Raw genomic sequence first — 21,166 nt, 5'->3', positions numbered from 1 at the left:
GTTTTATATCATTTTTCATACCTACTCATGTCATATGGCTTTAAAAATGATAATAATGAACATGAACAATAAGAAATATACAGTCACTGAAAAATGTGTAATGTTAACAACACGTGGATTTTTAATAGTACACTAAAAACGGTGTATTGGAACTGATGATGTAAACAAGTATGAAACATTTTTCACTTATTATAAATATTGCTATGATATGGCATCCCCATTAAAAAGAATTAATGTGACACATACCTCAAAAACATTGTAGGAATGCCCAAAAATATCTGCTGTCAAGTTTAGAGAGACAGATCTGGGCAAATATGACGATTGTGAGAATATGACATTTGATTCAACTGATGCTCCAGCATTCAGGGCATCAATAGCGTACGAAAGTTCATAATTCTGTGAGTACTTTCGAATATCACTCGAAAATGTTTTCTTAGCTTTTAATTGCCCAAGTTTCTCTTTGGCCTCTGCTTTGCTAGGATCTGTTGACGCCTGAAGATTTTTCAAGTGGGAAACAACAAAGGAACCAACTGAAAAAAAATTTCATGAGTTAGTATAATATTCAAGAAATGTAATTTTTTTTTTAATCATGAAATTGCTATGGTTTATTCCAGTTCCTTAAAATTTAAATGTGCACCCATACATATATTACATTACATTAATGATAGGTGTATATAATAAAAGTATTTCCATCTTCTTGATAATAATGTGCATTCTTGTATTTGTTCACATATTTTTTACACACTCCTATATAATTACACATAATGAATGTATATCACCAACATTATTCAAGAAATATGCTACTTGTAAGAAATGCCCATACCTTGGATGATAGGTTCATTTTCTAATAAATTACTTATTGCTTTCACCACATTATCACATGGACATTCAACCACAGCCAGATAGGCTTTGATTCGTAGTTCTGAATCTTCCACATGATCACGGAGGATTTGCAAAGCAGCCTGTTTTAACTGTAACGACAATAATACAAATTTCAAACATGCTGCAATAAAAAACTAGAAATTAGAACAATGTTAATGCATTGTGTGAGTACAGTACTGTACATTTTTTCAAATATCATTTCATTCATGTTATAATGAAAATTAGGATATGATTGATTAGTTGGATACAATCAAACTTCATTATAAGAGTCCCTGACAACAAATATTAGCACATATTTCTAACAGCTGTTGCTAAGTTTAAGCAATAAATAAATGCAACCATTTAAATGTAATAGAAAAAACCCAATATCAGATGACAACAAAATTCTCTTATTTTAATTTGATGACATGTCTATGCATATATAATGTCTTCTAAATGATAAGTGAAGGAGCTATTGCTCAGTTGTGAACTTATGATCAATAAAGATGTATTCAAAGCCCCAAAGGAAGTCTCACTAATTTTTTGCAATTTATGTTCCACTTTAAATACACATACCAATGAAAATAAAGTGTACCACATGAAGAAAAATGGTAAATTTAAAATATTCCCCCTGATGATTGACGAGATAGATAAACAACAGAAAATAAAATTGTGGATGACAGTGCTGTGTTGCTCATTATATCAATTATAAATGAAGTAGTTGTACAAAAATATGGAACATACACGTCATAGAGATAATCACAGAAGCAAGTTTAATCTGCGTTTACATTTCATTTCCATTTTTCTAACAGCAATAACATATGAATGCTGTATTCAGTTACCATAGAAATTTTGGATTTAAAATTACTTAAAAAATATTTTCCATAAGGTTATTGTTATAAGACAGTGTACGTACATTCTTACGGCAAGGATCATTTTGGATGACCTCCAGTGCTGCTACACGGACTCGAGGTCGCAATGATTTATCTAATGCCAGTTGCTTCACTTTCTCTCCTAGGGCATTATTAAGATGACGGATGTTCCCTAGAGCTTTAAGGGCTGCGATTACCTGATAAGAAAATAAATTATTAATTGTACTAACCATCTGAAAGTAAATAGTTTAGTAGTTTTAATGTTACTTGTACACTTACTCGATTTTCTCCTGCCTTTGATGTAACACTGGCACTCACATGCTTTGAAAATTTGCTCAGAACTTCATCAAATTCAGCAACATTTTCACACTTGTGTTCTCTGCAATAACGGCCAATAAAAGAACCGATGCCGAGGAATGCTTCTGTTGGCAAATTCTTCTGGTCTAGTAAGCTCTGTAAAAAAGAGATTTATTTTAATTTATTTCAAGAGACACACAGTATAAAGCCTCATCCATTACAAACCAACTAAATTGGGAGACAATCGAGCACCTGCCCTATAGTTCTGATCTCTCCCCATTTTGTTATCATGCTTTTGGTTCCTTAAAAGAGGCCTTGAAGGGTCAATAATTCCTGTCAAATGATGATATGCAGCAGGCAGTTACGGACTTCTTCCAACAGCAGGGAACAGTGTTTTACCAAATGGGTATCTTCAGCATGCTGAGTCAGTGGGGTGATTGCTGCAGTGGTCATGGTGATTTTACCTGATTGGCATTTTTATTCTGGACTGTATGGCCTTTGTACGGAAACTTTTTGATCATCCCTTGTACAGTAACATCCAACAGTCTCTTCTGGGTGCTTGTCTTTCTTGACAGTAGTGTAGTAGTTTATTACTTTTGGCAACTTTTGTAAGACATGACTGCCATTAAAACATTTACATAACATTAACTCATGGTTCTACAACTAACTCAAGTTGCTTATGAATAACTGAGAACTTTTTCGATAACGCCCTGCATAACATGACAAAAATAACTGTGACAAGTTTTATGTAACACAACCTGCATATTTATATAAATAACTATAATATTTAGCCGGCCGCGGTGGCCGAGTGGTTCTAGGCACTTCAGTCCGGAACCACGCGGCTGCTACGGTCGGAGGTTCAAATCCTGCCTCGGGCATTTACGTGCATGATGTCCTTAGGTTAGTTAGGTTTAAGTAGTTCTAAATCTATGGGACTGATGACCTCATATGTTAAGCCCCATAGTGCTTAGAGCCATTTGACCATTTTTATAATATTTAATGTTGTGTAGGTGTTATTGTAGAACAAAATATTGCAACAACTTACAGGTTTCATTGTAGCTGTTGTGTAATAACTTGATAGCTCACATGTCAAGAATACTAACCTGTCACAGATAAATTAAACTGCTGATACTTGTGTTGGTTTCAATTTATGTAGGTTCTGTATCATTTACTCTTATCCATTAAGGTAAATTCTTAATTTGAATGATTCAAGACATCATGCGTTTAGTATTTGATCCCATGATCACTCTTTAATTGTGAACTCCCTATCTTTGTTTTGTTTTGGTTAAAATCAAGTAATCAAGTACTTTAGTAGTTAATTATTTTTTTTTTGGTAACTATTGATTAAACTCTATACTTACCGATATTGAAACAACAGATTTCAGTGATGCATGCTGAATGAACGCCAAGCTTCGGTACCAGTGGTTAGTAGTTATTTCTTTAGATTTTAACAGGAGTGCAATAACTTCAACAGCATCTCCTGTGCTTGTCCTGAACAAGGCATCCAGTAGTAGGTTCCTACATTATAAAAGTAAATAAATGTTGAGAAAAGAAAACTGTTAAGTCAATAACTTAGTCATATATAAATTTATCATATGTTTCATGTCATTTATATTTTGCATCATTGCTCCAATGAACTACAGTGACAATGTGTATTTTGTAAATGGAAAATAGTGCACCACTCACTGTGTCTTGTTGTGGATAGCTACAAATACCATTATGCATATACTGAACAAACTGATTGTATGTTCTTAACACAGTAAACTCAAAAGAAACCACAAAACCTGTGTGTTTGTATCCTCAAAATATAAAATACATGTCATGGAAATTTATTCAGGTGATGAATATTCTTAAAGTCTATCTCAGAGTACATTGGTTTATATAAATCAGCAAAATATTATTAAGATAGCATTAACACAAGAAAATATAACACAAAGGACATGAAATTTGACTGTGTTTTGACCACAATAGTTCTACACACATACTCAATCCTGTTTATGTCATCTGTATGTAACACACAGCTGTATGTTACAGAGTAGGATGGCCACTGTTGCTGAGAGAGTGAGAGGGGGTATCTGGAGTATCAAAATTCACAGAATGGCACTGATGTTTCATTCACCAGACTTCATTCGCCAGACAAATTGGGATGGAAAGTCATTGATAGTTTGGAGGCATGTTAGTCTCAAATGTAAGTGGCCCAGTGTATATACTGTAACCCTTCTGCCAATATGGAAGCATAGGGTCAGCATACATAACATATAGCTAAGGAAGTTCAAACTTTTGCTGATGACTGTGCTTGATGACAAGTGTTCACCATTATGTACTGTAAGGAATAGCATTGATATCTCATCCCAATTATGTTCTACACCACAGTGTGTGTAGCAAATTTCATAAAGATAAGAAAGTGGATCACATTAACATCCATCAAACAACAGTGAAAGAATGTCTTCAGATTAGTCAATGTCTGTGTGTGTGGTGGCACAACATTAGATGGATACATAAATTTCCATGTCTTTCCATGTGGTAATACAATGCAAGTTCTAATGATAATGCCAGAAGTCATGACTGTCCTATGTCATAACAGCATTCATCCACAAAGAGCCTGTCTTATGGCAACAGTAAAGTTGGAAATACCAGGTTGGTCCCCTGACTTGTGTCCCATAAAGTCTATTTGGAATACTCTCGCAAGGCATCTTGTAGCCGTCTTGCAGTGCTTATGCCCAGAGCTTTGTTGCAATGAGACACATTGGACAAGAGGAATCGGTTAATCTTCCTATGGGTGTCAAAATGATCATCATTCATATCAGCATACACCATTATATGTTAAAAATTAATCTTTCTATGGGTGTCAAAATGATCATTATTCATACACCATTATATGTTAAGTGTGGTCTATGTTGCTTGTGCTACACTGAACTGAGATTATCCAGTTATGCACATTTCAAATTTTTATTCATTTGGATTTCGTTATTTGTCTGAAACAGAGTGTTCATGTTTTATTCACACCATGTCATGTGTTATAATGGTAGCTACCATTGCCTTTGACACTCGCCTATTTGAATTATTTGACTATAACTATAAATAACTGCAAACAGCCATTTATCAAATATTCATTTATTTCCATAAACCAGTTTTTGAGCCTCTCCAGGCTCATATTCAGAAGGGGCATGCAGAAGTAACATATTTACATCTGTAGAGTGATGCTGGGAGATGCTACACACAAAAATAAATATGAAACTTATGCATACCCCCATTTGGAGATGAGCCTGAAAAGGACTGAAAACTAGTTTATAGAAATAAACAAATATTTTATAAGTGACTGGTTGCAGGTATCTGCACGCATATTCAATGAATATACAGTGATGGTGTTCTACAATATCTATAATTGGATAAAATTAATCTATTTGATTTATTATTATTTTCATATGCCTTGCAGCACATAAGTAGGTATAGTGTTTTGTTCATTCAGAGAACTTTAATGTTCAGAATATCCACAAGCTATACCTTGAATTACCACACAAAATAATTACAATGCACACCTCACAGTATCTAATTAAATTTGTCATAAAATAAAAGTTAAAGTTAAATAAGTGATGAGTGTTGTTACTTGCTTGACACTGAAAAGGTGTCATAATGTGTAGCATAAAGAATGTTGCTTAATTATTTTGCCTTAATAAGATAAAAATTGGATGGTCCCTACTTTTTCACACAGTAGAAGTTAACAATTTGTATCTGCTGTTCAAATACTTTGATACCCTGATAGACAGCTTTACTCACCGGAAGTGAGTACTGACTAACACCAAAACTGATTTTAAAAGTTGGAGAATAAGATTCATTGTTTCACACTCAAACATGTGGAATCTTTTAAACATATGATATTACATTTTACAGTTCAGTGCAATTTTTATAAGATATATCAGCTAAAGTTTAGGATTTCATACACTACCTTGCAGCACGTTTGTTGCTAAATCCAGCTCCAGCCTTTACATCATTGTAAACCTTAAGAATATCAGCGGAAGAAGACTGACGTAGCACAGAAACAAGAGTTCGAAACTTTGCTGCAGCATCAACAGTGACTCCATCTTTTGTAGAACTTTCAGCGGCATGTAGAGCAGCAGTAATAGCACTGCTTCCTCCAGGCACACTTTCCAAAGCATGAGGTGCTTCAAACACTATTGACTTAGGGACTTTAAATGAAGCTAGAAAAGATCAAGTTTTAATGTAAAGGAGTGTTGCTCAAGAAAGTTATATAAGATGTCTATGTCAGTTAATGCTTACCAGATATATCATATTTTATTAAAATCTATGAATTAAATAACATAAAAATGATAACATTTTTACAGCTATTAAGATACAGTTATACAGGAAAGCAATATTTAATTATAGTTCAGCAGATTTGAAACACATTCTTCTCACAACATCATAAAGATAGACAATATACACAGCATTAAAAGATCAAGAATGACAAGAACAGTGATAGCAGCGGCTGACATTTCAGAAGTTCTAGATAATATAAAGAGAAAAAGTAAGTGACTTTTCTAAAAATCTGATTCCCACAGATTCTCTGACACAATGTGTTAATTACAGCATTAATACCTATAGCATGTAAATACATACTGAAGTTTCATATCATCAAAAGTGGATGTATGAATACTTGCAGTTCTATTAGTACAATAAATATGGAAAAATTTTGTAAGTAATGGTATATTTTTATCTCTCAATTTATGTTAATTTGATGGATTAGCTGATTTAAAATTTAAAACAAGAGTTTAATATTCTGCTGACAATAAATATCTAATACAGGACGAAAGGTGTGATGGAATTTTTTGCACACTTTACAATGAGACAACTGCTGGCAAAAAAATTATTTATTTAATAGTTATAGACACCCAAGTTGTCTTCTTGCTAAATGTAGTTTATACCCAGACAGAACAGACTCAGATAAGGATTTATTTTTGGGAAAACTGCTAAACTGCACATTTTTATGTAAGAGGCACTTTGATTTTGAAGTTAAAGCAAGAACTCATTACTTGTGATGGACTGTGTTAAATACCCAAGCAAATCATGCCAATATTTCCAACATATGTGAGGCTCTGCTGTAATACCATATGGAGAAGTTAGGTATATGTTAAATAATATTTGTCACTAATGATCTGAAGATAATTTCAGTTACATTAACAAAGTAACTGGATTCAACAGCAATTAAATAATTGCTTTTAAACTGGGCAGAGAAACTTTCTGTGAAACACAAATGCACAAATTGCTTTTATAGCTCATAATCTAGAAAACAAAACACATATTTCACAAAACTGAACATACCAAGTGGTGGAGCCGGTTGTGCACTGTGTGTGGTAAGGGTGAGTTTAGTTTCCACAGTGGTTTTGGCTCCATTGCCCTGGTTTGAAAATGGGCGGAAAAGATATGATTCACGACTGGTAGCACTGACAATTAATCCACCTTTAATCTGTTGTTCTACATGTAAATCTGCATCAAGCAATGGTGTAGCATGTAAGTCCTGAAACATATTCAAAATAATTCTAAAATGCTGCAAAAATTCCATAAAATATAAAACTGCTTTGATATGAGGTTCATATTATTTTTATTACAATAATATAGTAATCTTAGTCATATTTAATATACAATAAAATGGACTGATGACTACTGGAATTGAAGTGTTTAATTGAGAATGTATTTTTATATTTCTGGACAGAAGTACAAAGTTCTTTTGTACGAGATCCGTAAAACAAACTTTGTCTTGGTCAAAGTTTCTAACCATAAGAAATGTCAAGTAACACCATGATTTTAAATGCACATAATGCAGATAATCATGTTGGAGTGCTAATCAAGAGATTACCTGAAGGCAATTACAGAGTTCACAGTCTCAAATTTGTTTAAGAGTGAAGTTAAGGATATGCCAATGAGTACATTATGTAGTGCCCCTGATATGATAAATACCAAAAAATTGTGTGAAAGTAAAAGAGTCAAATAAAACTTTTACTTACCGACTGTCCTGTAAATCGAGTTGATAGTATCTCTTGTATTAGATTCTCACGAGAAGCACATCTGTTTAAGTTCCTTGATTTTGAGATAACAGTCACATCACCACGTTGACTGTGTCGGACATTTGTTGAGCAAATTCCAAATACATCCACCTGTTTGAACAGTAATAAAGACGAAAAATCTCACAACAAATAAAGGAAATGTTCTCTTGCATTATTACACAGATTGTAATAATATACACCACACTACAAATACTGAGAATTTGTATAACCAAAAAATACATCTCACTGACAACTTACCTCACTGGCTGATGAAGACTTTGTGTTTGGTATCTGAAGCAGTGAAAGTATAGCTCTTTTTACATTGAGACTGCTTTGGTTGTCACCTTCCTCAGAACACAGCTGTTTGTTGATAGAGTTTCCTTTGAAGTTTGCCAAGACTGGGTGTGCTTCGAGGTCCTTCAGGTTTGCATAGTTCTAGATAAACAAAAATGCAGGTGTAATGCATACATGACACAAATAGGGTGCATCAGTACATGCTAGTTTGCAACTGACTGAAAGCAGAAGCAAAAATCATATTTACGGTGAGGACACGGTCAATACGCACAAAGGTAATGACACGCTCACAGATTATGTGTAAGTTAGTGTAGCTCACCGTGCATTACAAAACTTATGGCTAATGAGCAGACTGATGGCATAACAATGTTGTCAGAATGAGTATGCTGAACTTTTCCTTTATTGATTGTTTTTTGTAGTATTTAACCAATTACTGATTGCAAATTCAGTTTTCACAATTACTGAAATTTGAAATGTATTGACAGTAGTTCTGTCGATGGAAATGTATTAACTCATTTATGAAGATCACGAAAATTTAAAGATGAAAGGCTGGCATAGGACTCAAAGAGATAAACTTTCATTTGCAAGTTCATATATTTATCCAACTAATGTTGTAAATCTTTGAACCACAAACTTGACCAAAAATAAAAATTGCCAGCTCACTTTAAATATAAGAATGAATTGGAAAAATGGCAGCAAACATTACATGCAGATGGAAGAATAATAAAAAACAGATGAGAAATGGCTTTCTTTCTCTCTGATAAAACAATACAAGTTGTATGTGAGAGTGATTTACAAGAGCACAACAAACACAGAATAATTTCTGTTCTTCACCATTTGCCTAGTTTGAAAGCATTTTGGCATTTCATTGTTTTGAATCCAAGAAATATGTTATTCTATATGTAACACTGGATTTTAACTACTAGTGTTTTGTTTTGCTTTATGTTCGTAAATGGAGTACGTTTATGGAAATCAGCTATTGTTTCTTTATTTTTAAGTTTTACACAAATGAGGTGCTCTAGCTAATTTAATACACATAAAATGCAAATAATTGCTAAATGTGTGTCAGACATGTTTGTTTTATTTTTTCCCAGACATTTTGTGAATATGTTCTCATTTATATGCTGTGACACCTGTATTATATAACTAGGTTTAATATATTTCAATGGTGACTTCTTTTATAGAAGTCTAATCATGGGTAACATTGTGGTACTTGAAAATGGCCAAAATCCTGACTGTACAATAGAATAAACAATCTATACAGCCAAATGCCAGAACTTTCATTTAAATAATAAATCATGAATTTTTATAAGCAAACTTAGTTTTCTCAGGAACTGAGGAAAATCAGTGTGAACTCATAAAAAAAAAATAGTCAGAAAGATTGAGGTGTTACAGCAAAGGGCACACAGAACATTGGATATGATAATGAAGCATGGAAAGTAAGACTGACATAAAGGATCAATTAGTAACAAATTCTAGGAGAGAAGATATTTTTTGCTGGTAGCAGCATGGCAGTATTAAGTCTATTATGTAGACTGCAGGTTGATGAGAAGAAATAACAACCTGGGAGGGTAGTAATTGCAGAAGAAGAGATTTTAGGAAAGAATGGGGGGTAAAAATATAGTCAATGAATGTATCAATAGAATTAAAAATAAAACAAAAAGAAAAGTACATCTGCAATATACATTATATACATGAAAACCAAGCATTAAAGGAAGACGTGGAAGCCATTCCTGAGAACTGTCTCATTAAAAATTAAATTTGTGACTATATACATACAGTTTGGAAACAAGGCCTGTTCTTTCCACAAATGTGTACATGGCTAAGCATATTATGTTTAATGTTATTTTTTAAATGTTTTTGAGAACATTATTCTTGAAGAATCAAGTCTGCTGAGATCACTAGTAATTTTTTTTAATACTGTGATTGGTTTCAGCAGATCTACACTGTGCTCACTGGATTCTTGTAACATTATCAGATGCACTTGCTTGTTACAACACTGAAAGTCACATAGTGATATCACATCAAATTGTCTGAGACCTCAGTGGCGCCATCAGTACAACATGTCATATGTTTTAATTGTGAGTTATTTTATTTGTCACATGCTGTTCTCTGCCACTTTTTATTACAATTTGATGCAACATCACTATGTGACTTTCAGTGTTGTAACAAGCATGTACATCTAATAATATTACAAGATCTGATGAGGATAGGGTAATTCTGTCAAAACCAGTCATAGTAATAAAAAGAATTGCTAGTGATTTTGGTAAACTTGATTCTTCAAGAATACTACAACCTTTAGATAGCCCCCAATGAGTGACGCAATGTCAAACATATATAAATTTTTGAGAATACCAGGTCTACTGTTGGTGGGAATTTTATTTTACTACAAATATACATTAGTGACTCCTTCTATGTCGCCTCCATAGCTGAGTGTACAGTGCTACTGACTGCCAGACAGAGGACCCGGGTTTGATTTCCAGTACTGCCAAGGACATATCCTCGGTGGGAGTACATGAATAGGGTGCATTCAGCCTTGTGATGCCTATCGAGGAGCTACTTTTCAAGTAGCAGTGGCTTCAAGTCATGAAAACTGGCACCAGCTGGGAGACCCATGAGCTGACCCTTCGCTCCTCCTTACCGCACCCAAAGACACCACTGGTTGAGGATGACGCGGTGGCCGGCCGGTACCAATGGGCCTGCCACAGCCTGAGGATGGAGTTTTAACTGCTTCTATGATTTATGATAAATTACGTCTGTCTGTAGAATAAATACATCAATAAGCTGCACATAACTCTGAAAGTTCAGATGTATAGCCAAAATGTAGTTGCCTGTATCTTCATTATTTGTTTATGTAAAATATATACCATGTGTGTGGAGGAATAAGCATAACATAAATATAATTTAAAGATTATGAGCAGAACTGTGTGCCAGAATTACAGATATCTAAATCATTGCTGGTATTTCTTGATGTGTTATGGATTACATCGAATTCTCAGTCAACTTAAAGATGGAATTTAAAATAACGCACAGTAATTTTGGTGAAAGAGTCAACAGCATCCCTACCTTTGAGTCTGGACCATTGATTGTGACACCTCGTAGCCTCAGAACTCTGTTACACTCATCTGCAACACTTAAATCAGCTGTTGCTTTCAGTTTCAGTCGAACCGGTTCACCCTGTGTACCTGGTAAACTTGTCAATGTTGTTCCTTCAAAGCTGTAGGTGTACGTATGTCCTTTTTGATACTGGAATACTGATGATTGAGCTGCTGAAACAAACATATTGTGTTTTATTCTCCATAAAAGATAGAAATATACATGATTTCAGTAGCAGGGAAATGGAATGAAATTTTATTAAATATGCCTCACGAATAAATTAGACAGCCTTGGAATTACAGTTGATCCTTTGGAGTAGCCTTTGAGTAAAAGGATTTGCCTATTTGTCTGGAATAACGAATGTCATTATATACTTAATGGCTACTTTAATGGAGAGTATACATCAATTTGTAGAAAATAGGGAGCTGCAACATTAGTACATGATAAATCACACTACTGTAGTACGAAGAAAACATCATTTTGTGGGAAAAATGGGACTTTAATATTACTATAAGATAAATCACACTGATACAATTATTTTTTGAATTGTTGTGCAGTAGTAGCAACCTTCGAGTTACCTGAGCTAGGGATTTGACTGTGACTGACTTAGCAACACATACTCCATGTAAAGACATTCACATATTTGAACAGTGTTTTCTAAATCAAACCATGCCTCACTAAAGACAGAAAAAAACATTATAAATATCTGACAGTCTTTGAATATGACATGGTTGGTAAGAAAACTCATATTTTTCTATTAACTGGCCACAAATGTGAACCACTATGTCAAACCATGATAATATTTAGAAGAATGAATTCAGTAGAGTCACTTATTTATTTTCTTGGATTGGCCTACTGAGGATCACATAAACGACTTATATCTTCTTTCTTTTCTCCTCTCTCTCTTTCCAGTAGTTCTTTATTACTACCTGAGTTTTTCTGTTCTTTCTTCTATCCACATTGTGCCTGTCTTTTTGTTTGTTTCCTCCTGAAGGCCTTGAAACTTATTTACTTTTGTTCCATACTTTTTCCTTTCTCCTATTTCCTCCTCCATATTTCCATTTCCCTAAGGTCTGCTTCAACTTCCCTGATCCACATAATTGTTTTTGTTAAAAAAGTTAAAAATTCTTTTTGTTATTATGTTGTCATCTCTCCTTTTTAGATGTCCATAGAATACAACTCTTCTCTTCCTCTTTGTGTCTTAATATTGGTCCTATTCCTTCATAAACTTCTTTATTGCTTCTTAATTTCCATTTCTCATTGTCATATTTTTGTCCCAAGATTTTCATTATTATTTTCGTTTCCTTCTTTTCTATTTCACCTAACTGCTTGGCTGTATTTAATGAAAGGTATCCGGAAGCATAGACTTTCTTGACAGTGTTGTGGTGACAGAGTTTTGCATTTATGGAGGTAAATTTCTTGTTATACAGCTTTTTTGTTAACTGAAAAGCCACTTCCATTTTCCTCACCATTCCTAAGTTAGCTTCTTTGTCCAAACCATTTGGTTGTATTACTTCACCTAGATATTTAAATTTTGTATTTTATTCTTGTGTAACCTGTTTCCATGTATCTTAGTGCCTCCTTTGCATCTGTCATATACACTGTTTTTTCAAAAAATGTACATTGGTCTGTTTTTTTTAAACTATTTACTGTAGGAGATTTAGCTAAAATAGCAAGATCATCAGCAAAAGCTAAACAATCAATGTCTTGTAAGAGTGACACTAATTTGCTGTCAGCTCCAAACTCTTTGTCCGTAGCTCATGGCCTAGTGGCTAGCATTGCTACTTCTGGATCACGGGGTCCCGAGTTTGCTTCCTGGCTGGGTTGGGGATTTTCTCTGCCTGGGGACTGGGTGCTTGTGTTGTTCTCATCATTCCCTCATCATTCATGAAAGTGGCAAGACTGGACAGTGTTCACATTGGGAATGTGTACGGGCACAGTTGAGTGCCCCACAAACCAATCATCATCATCATCATCATCATCATCATCCAAACTCTTTTAAGGTGTTGAACAATGTCTCCCTGTCAACTGAATCATAAAGAGTTTTTGAAGTTTACAAATGTTATATAAATGCTTTTGGCTCTCATTTACATTACTTATTTTTATACATCCAATCATCGTTTTAGAATCACATACAAATGTTCATGATAATATAATGGAAATCAATAGCTCAAAATATACATATACACAGAACACATAAGTATGCTTTATGAGGATAGGACAAGTGGTTGTTTGGCCATGGCCTTGACGAAGGAACCATCCCAGCATTTGCAAGTGGAAAATCTACATCAGATTGGCTGGACACAGAAAACTATATCCTCCTGAATATGAAGTCAGTGTCTCAACAGCTGCACTCCCTCATTTCGTTGGTACCTATTGTACAATGTTCTTTGATTTACACACAGCTGGCTTCAGGTAACTTGTAACATAAATTATAATATGTGAAGAGTTCTTCCTATACAACATGAAGACTACAATAGTTTAATATGTAGTGTCTGAGAGAGAAAAGTGTGCCAGCCCTGAAATGACTTTGTACACTGGACTGTCAGTCATTTAACCAGTACCAGTATACTTGCTAGCCTCACTACGTATTCTATGACAGTTTTCCACACGCACTTATGCAAATGCTACACTAATCCCTCAGTTATTTCTCAGAAACACAATACACAAACAATAAAAATGTGAAAATACACAGAATAAAATTTACCTGATATGTAGTTGCCTTATGTGACACTCCTTCATGTTAAATTAAATGAGTATGAGGCAACATGACAGACATGTGGATGCAAAAAATAATAAATGTCAATAGCTGATTTGTGGAGGGTTCAGAGAACTTCACAAATCTCATTTGTCATCTTCATTTCCCATTCATTCAACATCAAGCTGGGTTGGGACATAAGGTACTTCTCCACTTTCCACCCTCTTTCCATCATTCATCTTATGTGACTGTTTTGTTGCTGGACAGGTTTCTCCTTAAAATGGTCTTGATCAAGTTAATCCATCTTGCTCAGGGTATCCCTCTTGCTCTCAAACTTGGCCTCCAGCATTCATTTTGGTATTTTTCCATCATCCATTCTCTTTACATGTCCAAACCATTTTAACCTACTCTCCTCAGTTATATCATCCAACTTGCCTACCCCAATTTCCTTCCTAATTTCTCAATCTGTCCCTCCTCATTTTCCCTAACATACTACCTGGGAATTTCATTTCACTTGTTTGGATTCTACTCTGTTCTCTTCTTGTCATCATCCAGGTCTCCAATGCATACATTAGTACAAGTGTAAAGCATGTCTTGCACAGCACTTCCTTACACTTCACTGGCATCTCCCTTCCCCAGACTATGCGCCTCCTATACTGATAAAATGCATGGTTCTGTTGCACCCCTTTGCTGGTTTCTGCCTCTGTTCTTGCATTCTCACACTACCTAAATATTTAAAGTTGTCCACAATTTCAATATCCTGTCTTTTAATGTGAATTTATCCTTTACATATTCTGTCTCCTCCAGTTACCACCACAGTGCTCTTCTCTAAACTGCATTTCATTCCATATTTCTTGATTTTTTTTCATTTAAGATTTCTAGATTTCCTGTACATAATTACTATTAGTACCCCACAATACAGTACCATTGACAAATAACAATAACTTCATCTCCCTTCCTCTATGACCTTTTTTGTATCTTTTATGATTCCACCCACAACCATTATAAATAGTAATAGCAACACCACACTTCCTTACCTCAGTATTGTAACATTCCTAAACCAGTCAGTCCTTCCAACTTGGGTCTGGACACAGTGAAGTAATTGTCATACACTGAAGAATTTTAATTTTTTGTTTTCCAGCTGTCTTTCAATTTAAGGTTTCCCATGCCTTTTCTCTGGGAACACTATCTGATGCCTTCACTGTGAAGAAATGTCACTATCAGATCTTTTTAGTACTTCCAATGCCTTTCCACCAATTGTCTCATACTACAGACTGGGTTCACTGTCGATCTAGCATGCCAAAAGCCATACTGCTCCTCTTCTAGCTGACCTCCCACATTTCCCCTCATTCTTCTTTCCCAGTATCCTCTCAATTATTTTTGCTACTTATAATATGAGTGTGAACCCTCTGTAATTATCACATTGTTTCCTCCAGAATGAATTTTCACTCTGTGGTGGGGTGTGCACTGGAACCCTTGATACTTATCACATTCTTTTCTCCAGAATGAATTTTCACTCTGTCAGTAGAACACTTGCCCACGAAAGGCATAGGTACCAGATTGGGGTCCCAGTCTGGTACATAATTTTAATGTGGCTCGAAGTTAAATACTTTTATGTCTCCCTTCTTGGACATTGGAATTCTTCAGGCACGCATTTTTGAGTCCATATACCTCTTAGCAATCTCTACAACCACTGTAGCCCAGTATATTCAGCTGCCTTTATCATCACCATGATGATTTCATCCATACCAGCTGCCTTTCCCATTGTCATTCTTCTACTTCCACTTCAGGCATTATAATATCACTCTCTTCTTCCAGGTAACAAATCTCTCATCCTCAAAAATGTCCTTGACTAATATCATATAACAAATTATATTAGACAACAGATAAAGCAGAAATGTAAGCATCCAAGGGATTTACTAGAACTGCAGCTCTAGGGGACATCTGAGTGGCTTAACATTCACATAGACTATAGCTCTATGGAACATCTGTATGGCTTCACATTGGCCTAGATTAGACCACATTCACACAATTGAAGAATCTATGGCATGCCATATAATTTCTGCAATTTTCCCCAAGTTCACACTTTCAGGTCTCGTTTCTTTTTTTAATTTTTAAGGGTTTCTCTTTCCTCCTAACAATTTCTATTGTTTTCAATCATCACTAAACATGCTCTATGACTCCATTGTGTTTACAGAGCATTATAAGGCCTAGTACAGTTACTTCAAAAACAAAACAGTATTGTTGAGACTACAGTGTCATAATGCTTTTGAAATTTTTTATTCCGCATTCTGCGAACTGGGGATACTTTGCATCGTGCCCCAAATGGTTTTCCTTGTAATCTGGTGAGCAAAATACTAATCAATAGTTGATAATTCACCTTTGGTTCGATAGTTGACATTGCTTAACTCAATTCTGGAGGTCTTTATTGTACCCAGAATGCTTGGATTTGTCATAGTGTGTTGTGGGAATATTGCATCTATTTCTTCTGTAATTTTGATGTTAATACTTTCATGTAGTTCTGACACCTGAAAGCATTTCTAAGATAAGAAAAAAGTTGATTTGACTCACAGTACTTTTAGGATATCTGTATCATAAAATCTCTCACTGTAAGTTACCACGGAAAGGCACAGTTCAAGTAAGTATAAATGCCTGCCAACATTTAGGTTGCATTGGGGTTACTTTGCACCAACAGTGTTGCTGAGCAAAGTAACAACATAAATTATTTTCCTGAACTGATTATAAATAATACTGCACCACAGGCTGTACATGTGTTTTTTCTGTGGTTTGTTAGTTCTACAGTCTTTTCTTTGGCTGTTTCATAACTAACATACCGACAAATCATAATAGAATACCTGGAATTTGTTGTTATGCAGAATATTCTTTGGAGGTGCTGGATAAATGTTTGATGCAATTATAGAATGAATAATGTCAACAAGGGCTGCAGAAATCCATTTCAGCATACCTAGGCAAACAATAGTTAATGAGGTAAACAGACATCATTCTCTGAAGACTGGAAAGCCAACTGTCTTGTGTTGCCCATGAAAACAATTCCACAGGATTTGCTGAAGCACTAACTGCGAACTCTATTTGTGTTGGGAAAGAGAATGAATTGAAAAAATGGTAATAAAAGGAGAGAATACATTGCTACTGTAACAAGTCCAGAATCTCAATCAAGAAATCAAAGTCAGCAACTGCTCTGAGAGTCAACTCAGCTAGAGTGTATGGAGATGGAATTTCTGTAAGTTTACTTCCTCTGAAGAAAATAAGTGTGGAGTTTGCAATCTCCACATGAAAATGGACTGTTTCAAGGAAAAATAGTTAAATGTAACAATGAAGTTGTGATTTTTATCATGCAGACATCAAATAAAGATTGAAAGTGGCCCACGAGTGCTGCTAATTTAATTTATAGTTAGGAAGATATTTTTTGGTTCATTAAACCACCTACGCAACTCAGCCTTGTCTGAATCATACCAAATTTGGTTATGAATTGAATTGTGATAAGTTTTTATTTTTTTTAAAAAAGTCTCTAATTTTATAATTTTGTGGTTTTTGTATCTGTAATAAAGGCATTTATGTGTGTTAATAAACTTTTTCACATACTTCAGATGGCATATGTTGGTGAATATGGTACAAAGTAACCTTGGCAAGTGACAAATTTGCACCCCATCCATTCCTGGTTCTATATCCCATGGAACCTTTAAATTGGTGAAAAGTATCCTCTTCCTATGAGGATACTTAGCACCATATTTTTTGGGTGTATAAAGAAAAAAATTAGAAATTTATAATGATCAGCTGCTTTAACCTACTCTTAAAAGTATCCATACCAGAAGGAAATCTGTCCATCCAATATGGGGGATTGGAGGGCATTTGAAGAAGTGTCAGAAAAAAGTGGTGCATGGTTTATGGTATATCATTAATACAAATTATTTTATCTTCTTTCAGCACTGTAGCAGCAGCTGAGGCAGTCATAGTCGTAGTAGCAGTAGTAGTTTCAATTATCTGTAAAGCACTTTTAAACTGTCGTAATTTAGGAAAACCACATAAAACCAAAATTGGGATATTTAAGCATATTCATGTGTTTGAACCTGGCCTCATCTCTAGACCACAGGCCCTACTTTATTAATTGTAATCCCCTTGAAACTGTTTATGTGGTTTGACAAGCAACATTAAAAAAAAAAAAAAAAAAAAATTACAGTTGTTTCAGTCACTGTGAGAGCATATGTCCATTGTCCAATATGTTTAGTATTGTACTATAGTGCATAGCTTTCCATTTTAATGGGAGGGACAATCATATACACATTACACGTATCAATGTGCTGCACTTGTCAACCAATTTTGGATTGCTTCTTGTCAGTTTTCGTCTCATTTGGGGAATTTCTACCTCTTGCAGTGTGTGTGCGTATTTATTATCACAACAGAGTAAATGATTCAAGTTGTCCCTTCCTTCTCTAAGTATATTACGCTACGTAATCATCTCTAGACCACAGGCCCTACTTTATTAATTGCAATCCCCTTGCCTTGGCATTTACATAAGAACGAAAAAAATTTTGCTGTGTGTGTGTGTGTGTGTGTGTGTGTGTGTGTGTGTGTGTAACACAAATGATACCGATACACTGTCCTTCCCACCTCATTTACTTCTTCGATTTGTACAAGTATTGTGTGCATTCTGTCATCACAACTTTCATCCAAAAGGCGGAATCCAATGACCTTCCTGATTTCTTTTCTACGTTACCAACGAGTTGGTGCCGCCAGCTACTGTATTTTGGCGCACCCAACCCAGTCAAGCGATAATAGACAGATAGCAATGTGTTCAGCACATCTTCGTACCGGAACTCGTAAATAAAACCGTACCACACGGAGTTGGAGATTACAGAATCGAATCTAGAATAGAATAAATTTATTTGCATGTTCAATGAAGGTATTCTTCGCACCAAAGAGATGTACTCTACTGCTTACTTCGCACACACTATGGAAAGCTAAGGTTGGTAGCTACGGAAAACAAGTGAATATCTGCCCGAAGTCTTAACGATTTCTATCGAAGCAGCTGCTGCACTACAGCCAGTCAGCGCGCCATAACTCTTCGAGAGTGACCAAGTTAATAGGTACGATTTTCTCAGATTTTTTTTAGGTGGCAAAGCGAGTGGTACTTACCACTGTAGCTAGCAGCAACTGGCTGCCACCTAGGTCTGATGTGAGGATAAGATGAGTTAAACTTCAGAATTCAGTGCTGTAATCTTTCCTTTGCTACAAAATGTGCGCATTTCAGCATTTCATCTCTAACAACGACTCTCCCTCTCTCTGATCACTAAAAGTGAGACAGAAACATTAATTCCAATGCAGCATTGAGCAAAGTGAAGTCTACTGCAATCCTGGCAGATGAAAATTTTTCTGCCTTGCTGTCAGTGAAATTATGTTTTTGTTGCATTAATAAATACACTAATGAGCCAAAAGATTATGACCACTGCCCACCACTAATTTCAATGAGCGTGAGAGTGGTGTTGCGAACACGTGACGCACTAGGAAGCAATGTAAGCGGTAGAGAGACGAGTGGATTGTCATTATAGCGAAGATGCGTGGGGCCGGAAATGCATAAATCCACTGATATAAGCGCTTTTGACAAAGGGCACATTGTTCTGGAGCTGCGGCTGAAAATGAGAATCTCTGAAACGCCGAAGATGGTCGTCTGTTGGTGTACTACAGTCGTGAACACCTATGGAAAGTGGTTGAAAGATAGTGAAATAATGAATAGGCCGTGTGGTATTGTACGAACACGTCTCATCACAAAACGCAGTGGTTGGAGGATCCGTGTAATCCAGGAAAGGCAGTGATCTGTGGTAGATCTGACAATCCTGGTGCAGACACAAGTGTTTCAGAGCACCGTTCAAAGGCCATAGTTGAACATGGAGCGCCACATCCCACGACCCCTACGTATTCCTCTGTTAACCCAACAACACTGTCAGTTATGATTGCAGGGGGCACAGCATCACTGAGTCTCCACTGTGGATCAATAGAAAAGTGTCGCCAGTCGAATGAGTCGCATTTTTTGTTACACCAGGTCGATGGTTGAGTCCTTACACGCGGTTATCCAGGCGAATGGCTGCATGAAATATGCATCTTACCAGAGAAGTAGGCCAGTGAGGACATAATTATGGTGTGCGGTACATTGAGTTGGGCTTCCATGCTATCTATGGTGGTAATCGAAGGCATCATGACAGCAGTGAACTACGTGAACATTATTGCGGACCACCTGCATCGCTTCATGCTTGAAGTCTCCCCCTATGGCGATGACATGTTCCAGGAGGATAACTGCCAATGTCGCAAGGTCAGAATTGTGCTACGGTGGTTTGAGGAGCATTATAGCGAACTCACACGATAATGTCTTGGTCAGGAAACGTGCTTGATCTGCACCCATTGCAACACATATTGCGTGCCAGCTACGTGGCCAAAACCACCATCCCATAATTGCAGGAATTGCTTGATCTGTGCATAGAGACCTGGTGCACACACACTTCTGGAAACCTGACAAGGGCTTGTAGAATCCAAACCAAGCAGAATCGCTGCCGTATTGTGTTTGCACAGTGGACCTACACGCTATTAAACAGGTGGTCACAATGTTTTAGCTCATCGGTATATTGCGCTACCAGTATATCACAAAATAGTTTCTCTTATACAGCTTCTCAACAGATGTTTCGTATGCTTGCCATTCATATACTTGCTACACCACGAAGATGACGTGCTACAGACGCCAAATTTAACCGACGGGAAGAAGATGCTGTGATATGCAAATGATTAGCTTTTCAGAGCGTTCACACAAGGTTGGCGCCGGTGGCGATAGCTACAACGTGCTGACATCAGGAAAGTTTCCAACCGATTTCTCATATACAAACAGTAGTTGACCGGCGTTGCCTGTTGAAACGTTGTTGTGATGCCTCGTGTAAGGTGAAATGCGTACCATCATGGTTCCGACTTTGATAAAGGTCGGATTGTAGCCTATCGCGATTGCG

The 21,166-nt window shown here is 35.9% G+C and overlaps 1 protein-coding gene across 2 annotated transcripts in view; it reads right to left on the bottom strand.

Annotated features, from left to right (window-relative positions):
- Positions 1 to 21,166, bottom strand: part of LOC124556506 (apolipophorins) — a 127,203-nt gene that overhangs the window by 80,115 nt on the left and 25,922 nt on the right. For both annotated transcript variants that reach the window (XM_047130462.1, XM_047130463.1), the window contains exons 3-12: positions 11,432 to 11,631; positions 8,330 to 8,506; positions 8,033 to 8,182; positions 7,350 to 7,545; positions 5,977 to 6,229; positions 3,392 to 3,548; positions 2,013 to 2,186; positions 1,778 to 1,930; positions 824 to 971; positions 247 to 530 (exon numbers count right to left, since the gene is read on the bottom strand). In XM_047130462.1, the coding sequence (XP_046986418.1) occupies positions 247 to 530; positions 824 to 971; positions 1,778 to 1,930; positions 2,013 to 2,186; positions 3,392 to 3,548; positions 5,977 to 6,229; positions 7,350 to 7,545; positions 8,033 to 8,182; positions 8,330 to 8,506; positions 11,432 to 11,631 (1,892 nt within the window). The remainder of the gene's footprint in view (positions 1 to 246; positions 531 to 823; positions 972 to 1,777; positions 1,931 to 2,012; positions 2,187 to 3,391; positions 3,549 to 5,976; positions 6,230 to 7,349; positions 7,546 to 8,032; positions 8,183 to 8,329; positions 8,507 to 11,431; positions 11,632 to 21,166) is intronic.

This window comes from Schistocerca americana, chromosome X (assembly GCF_021461395.2).
Source record: "Schistocerca americana isolate TAMUIC-IGC-003095 chromosome X, iqSchAmer2.1, whole genome shotgun sequence".
NCBI lineage: Eukaryota > Metazoa > Arthropoda > Insecta > Orthoptera > Acrididae > Schistocerca > Schistocerca americana.
The sequence above is the reverse complement of the archived record's forward strand: the minus strand, read 5'-3'. Positions and strand labels throughout refer to the sequence as shown.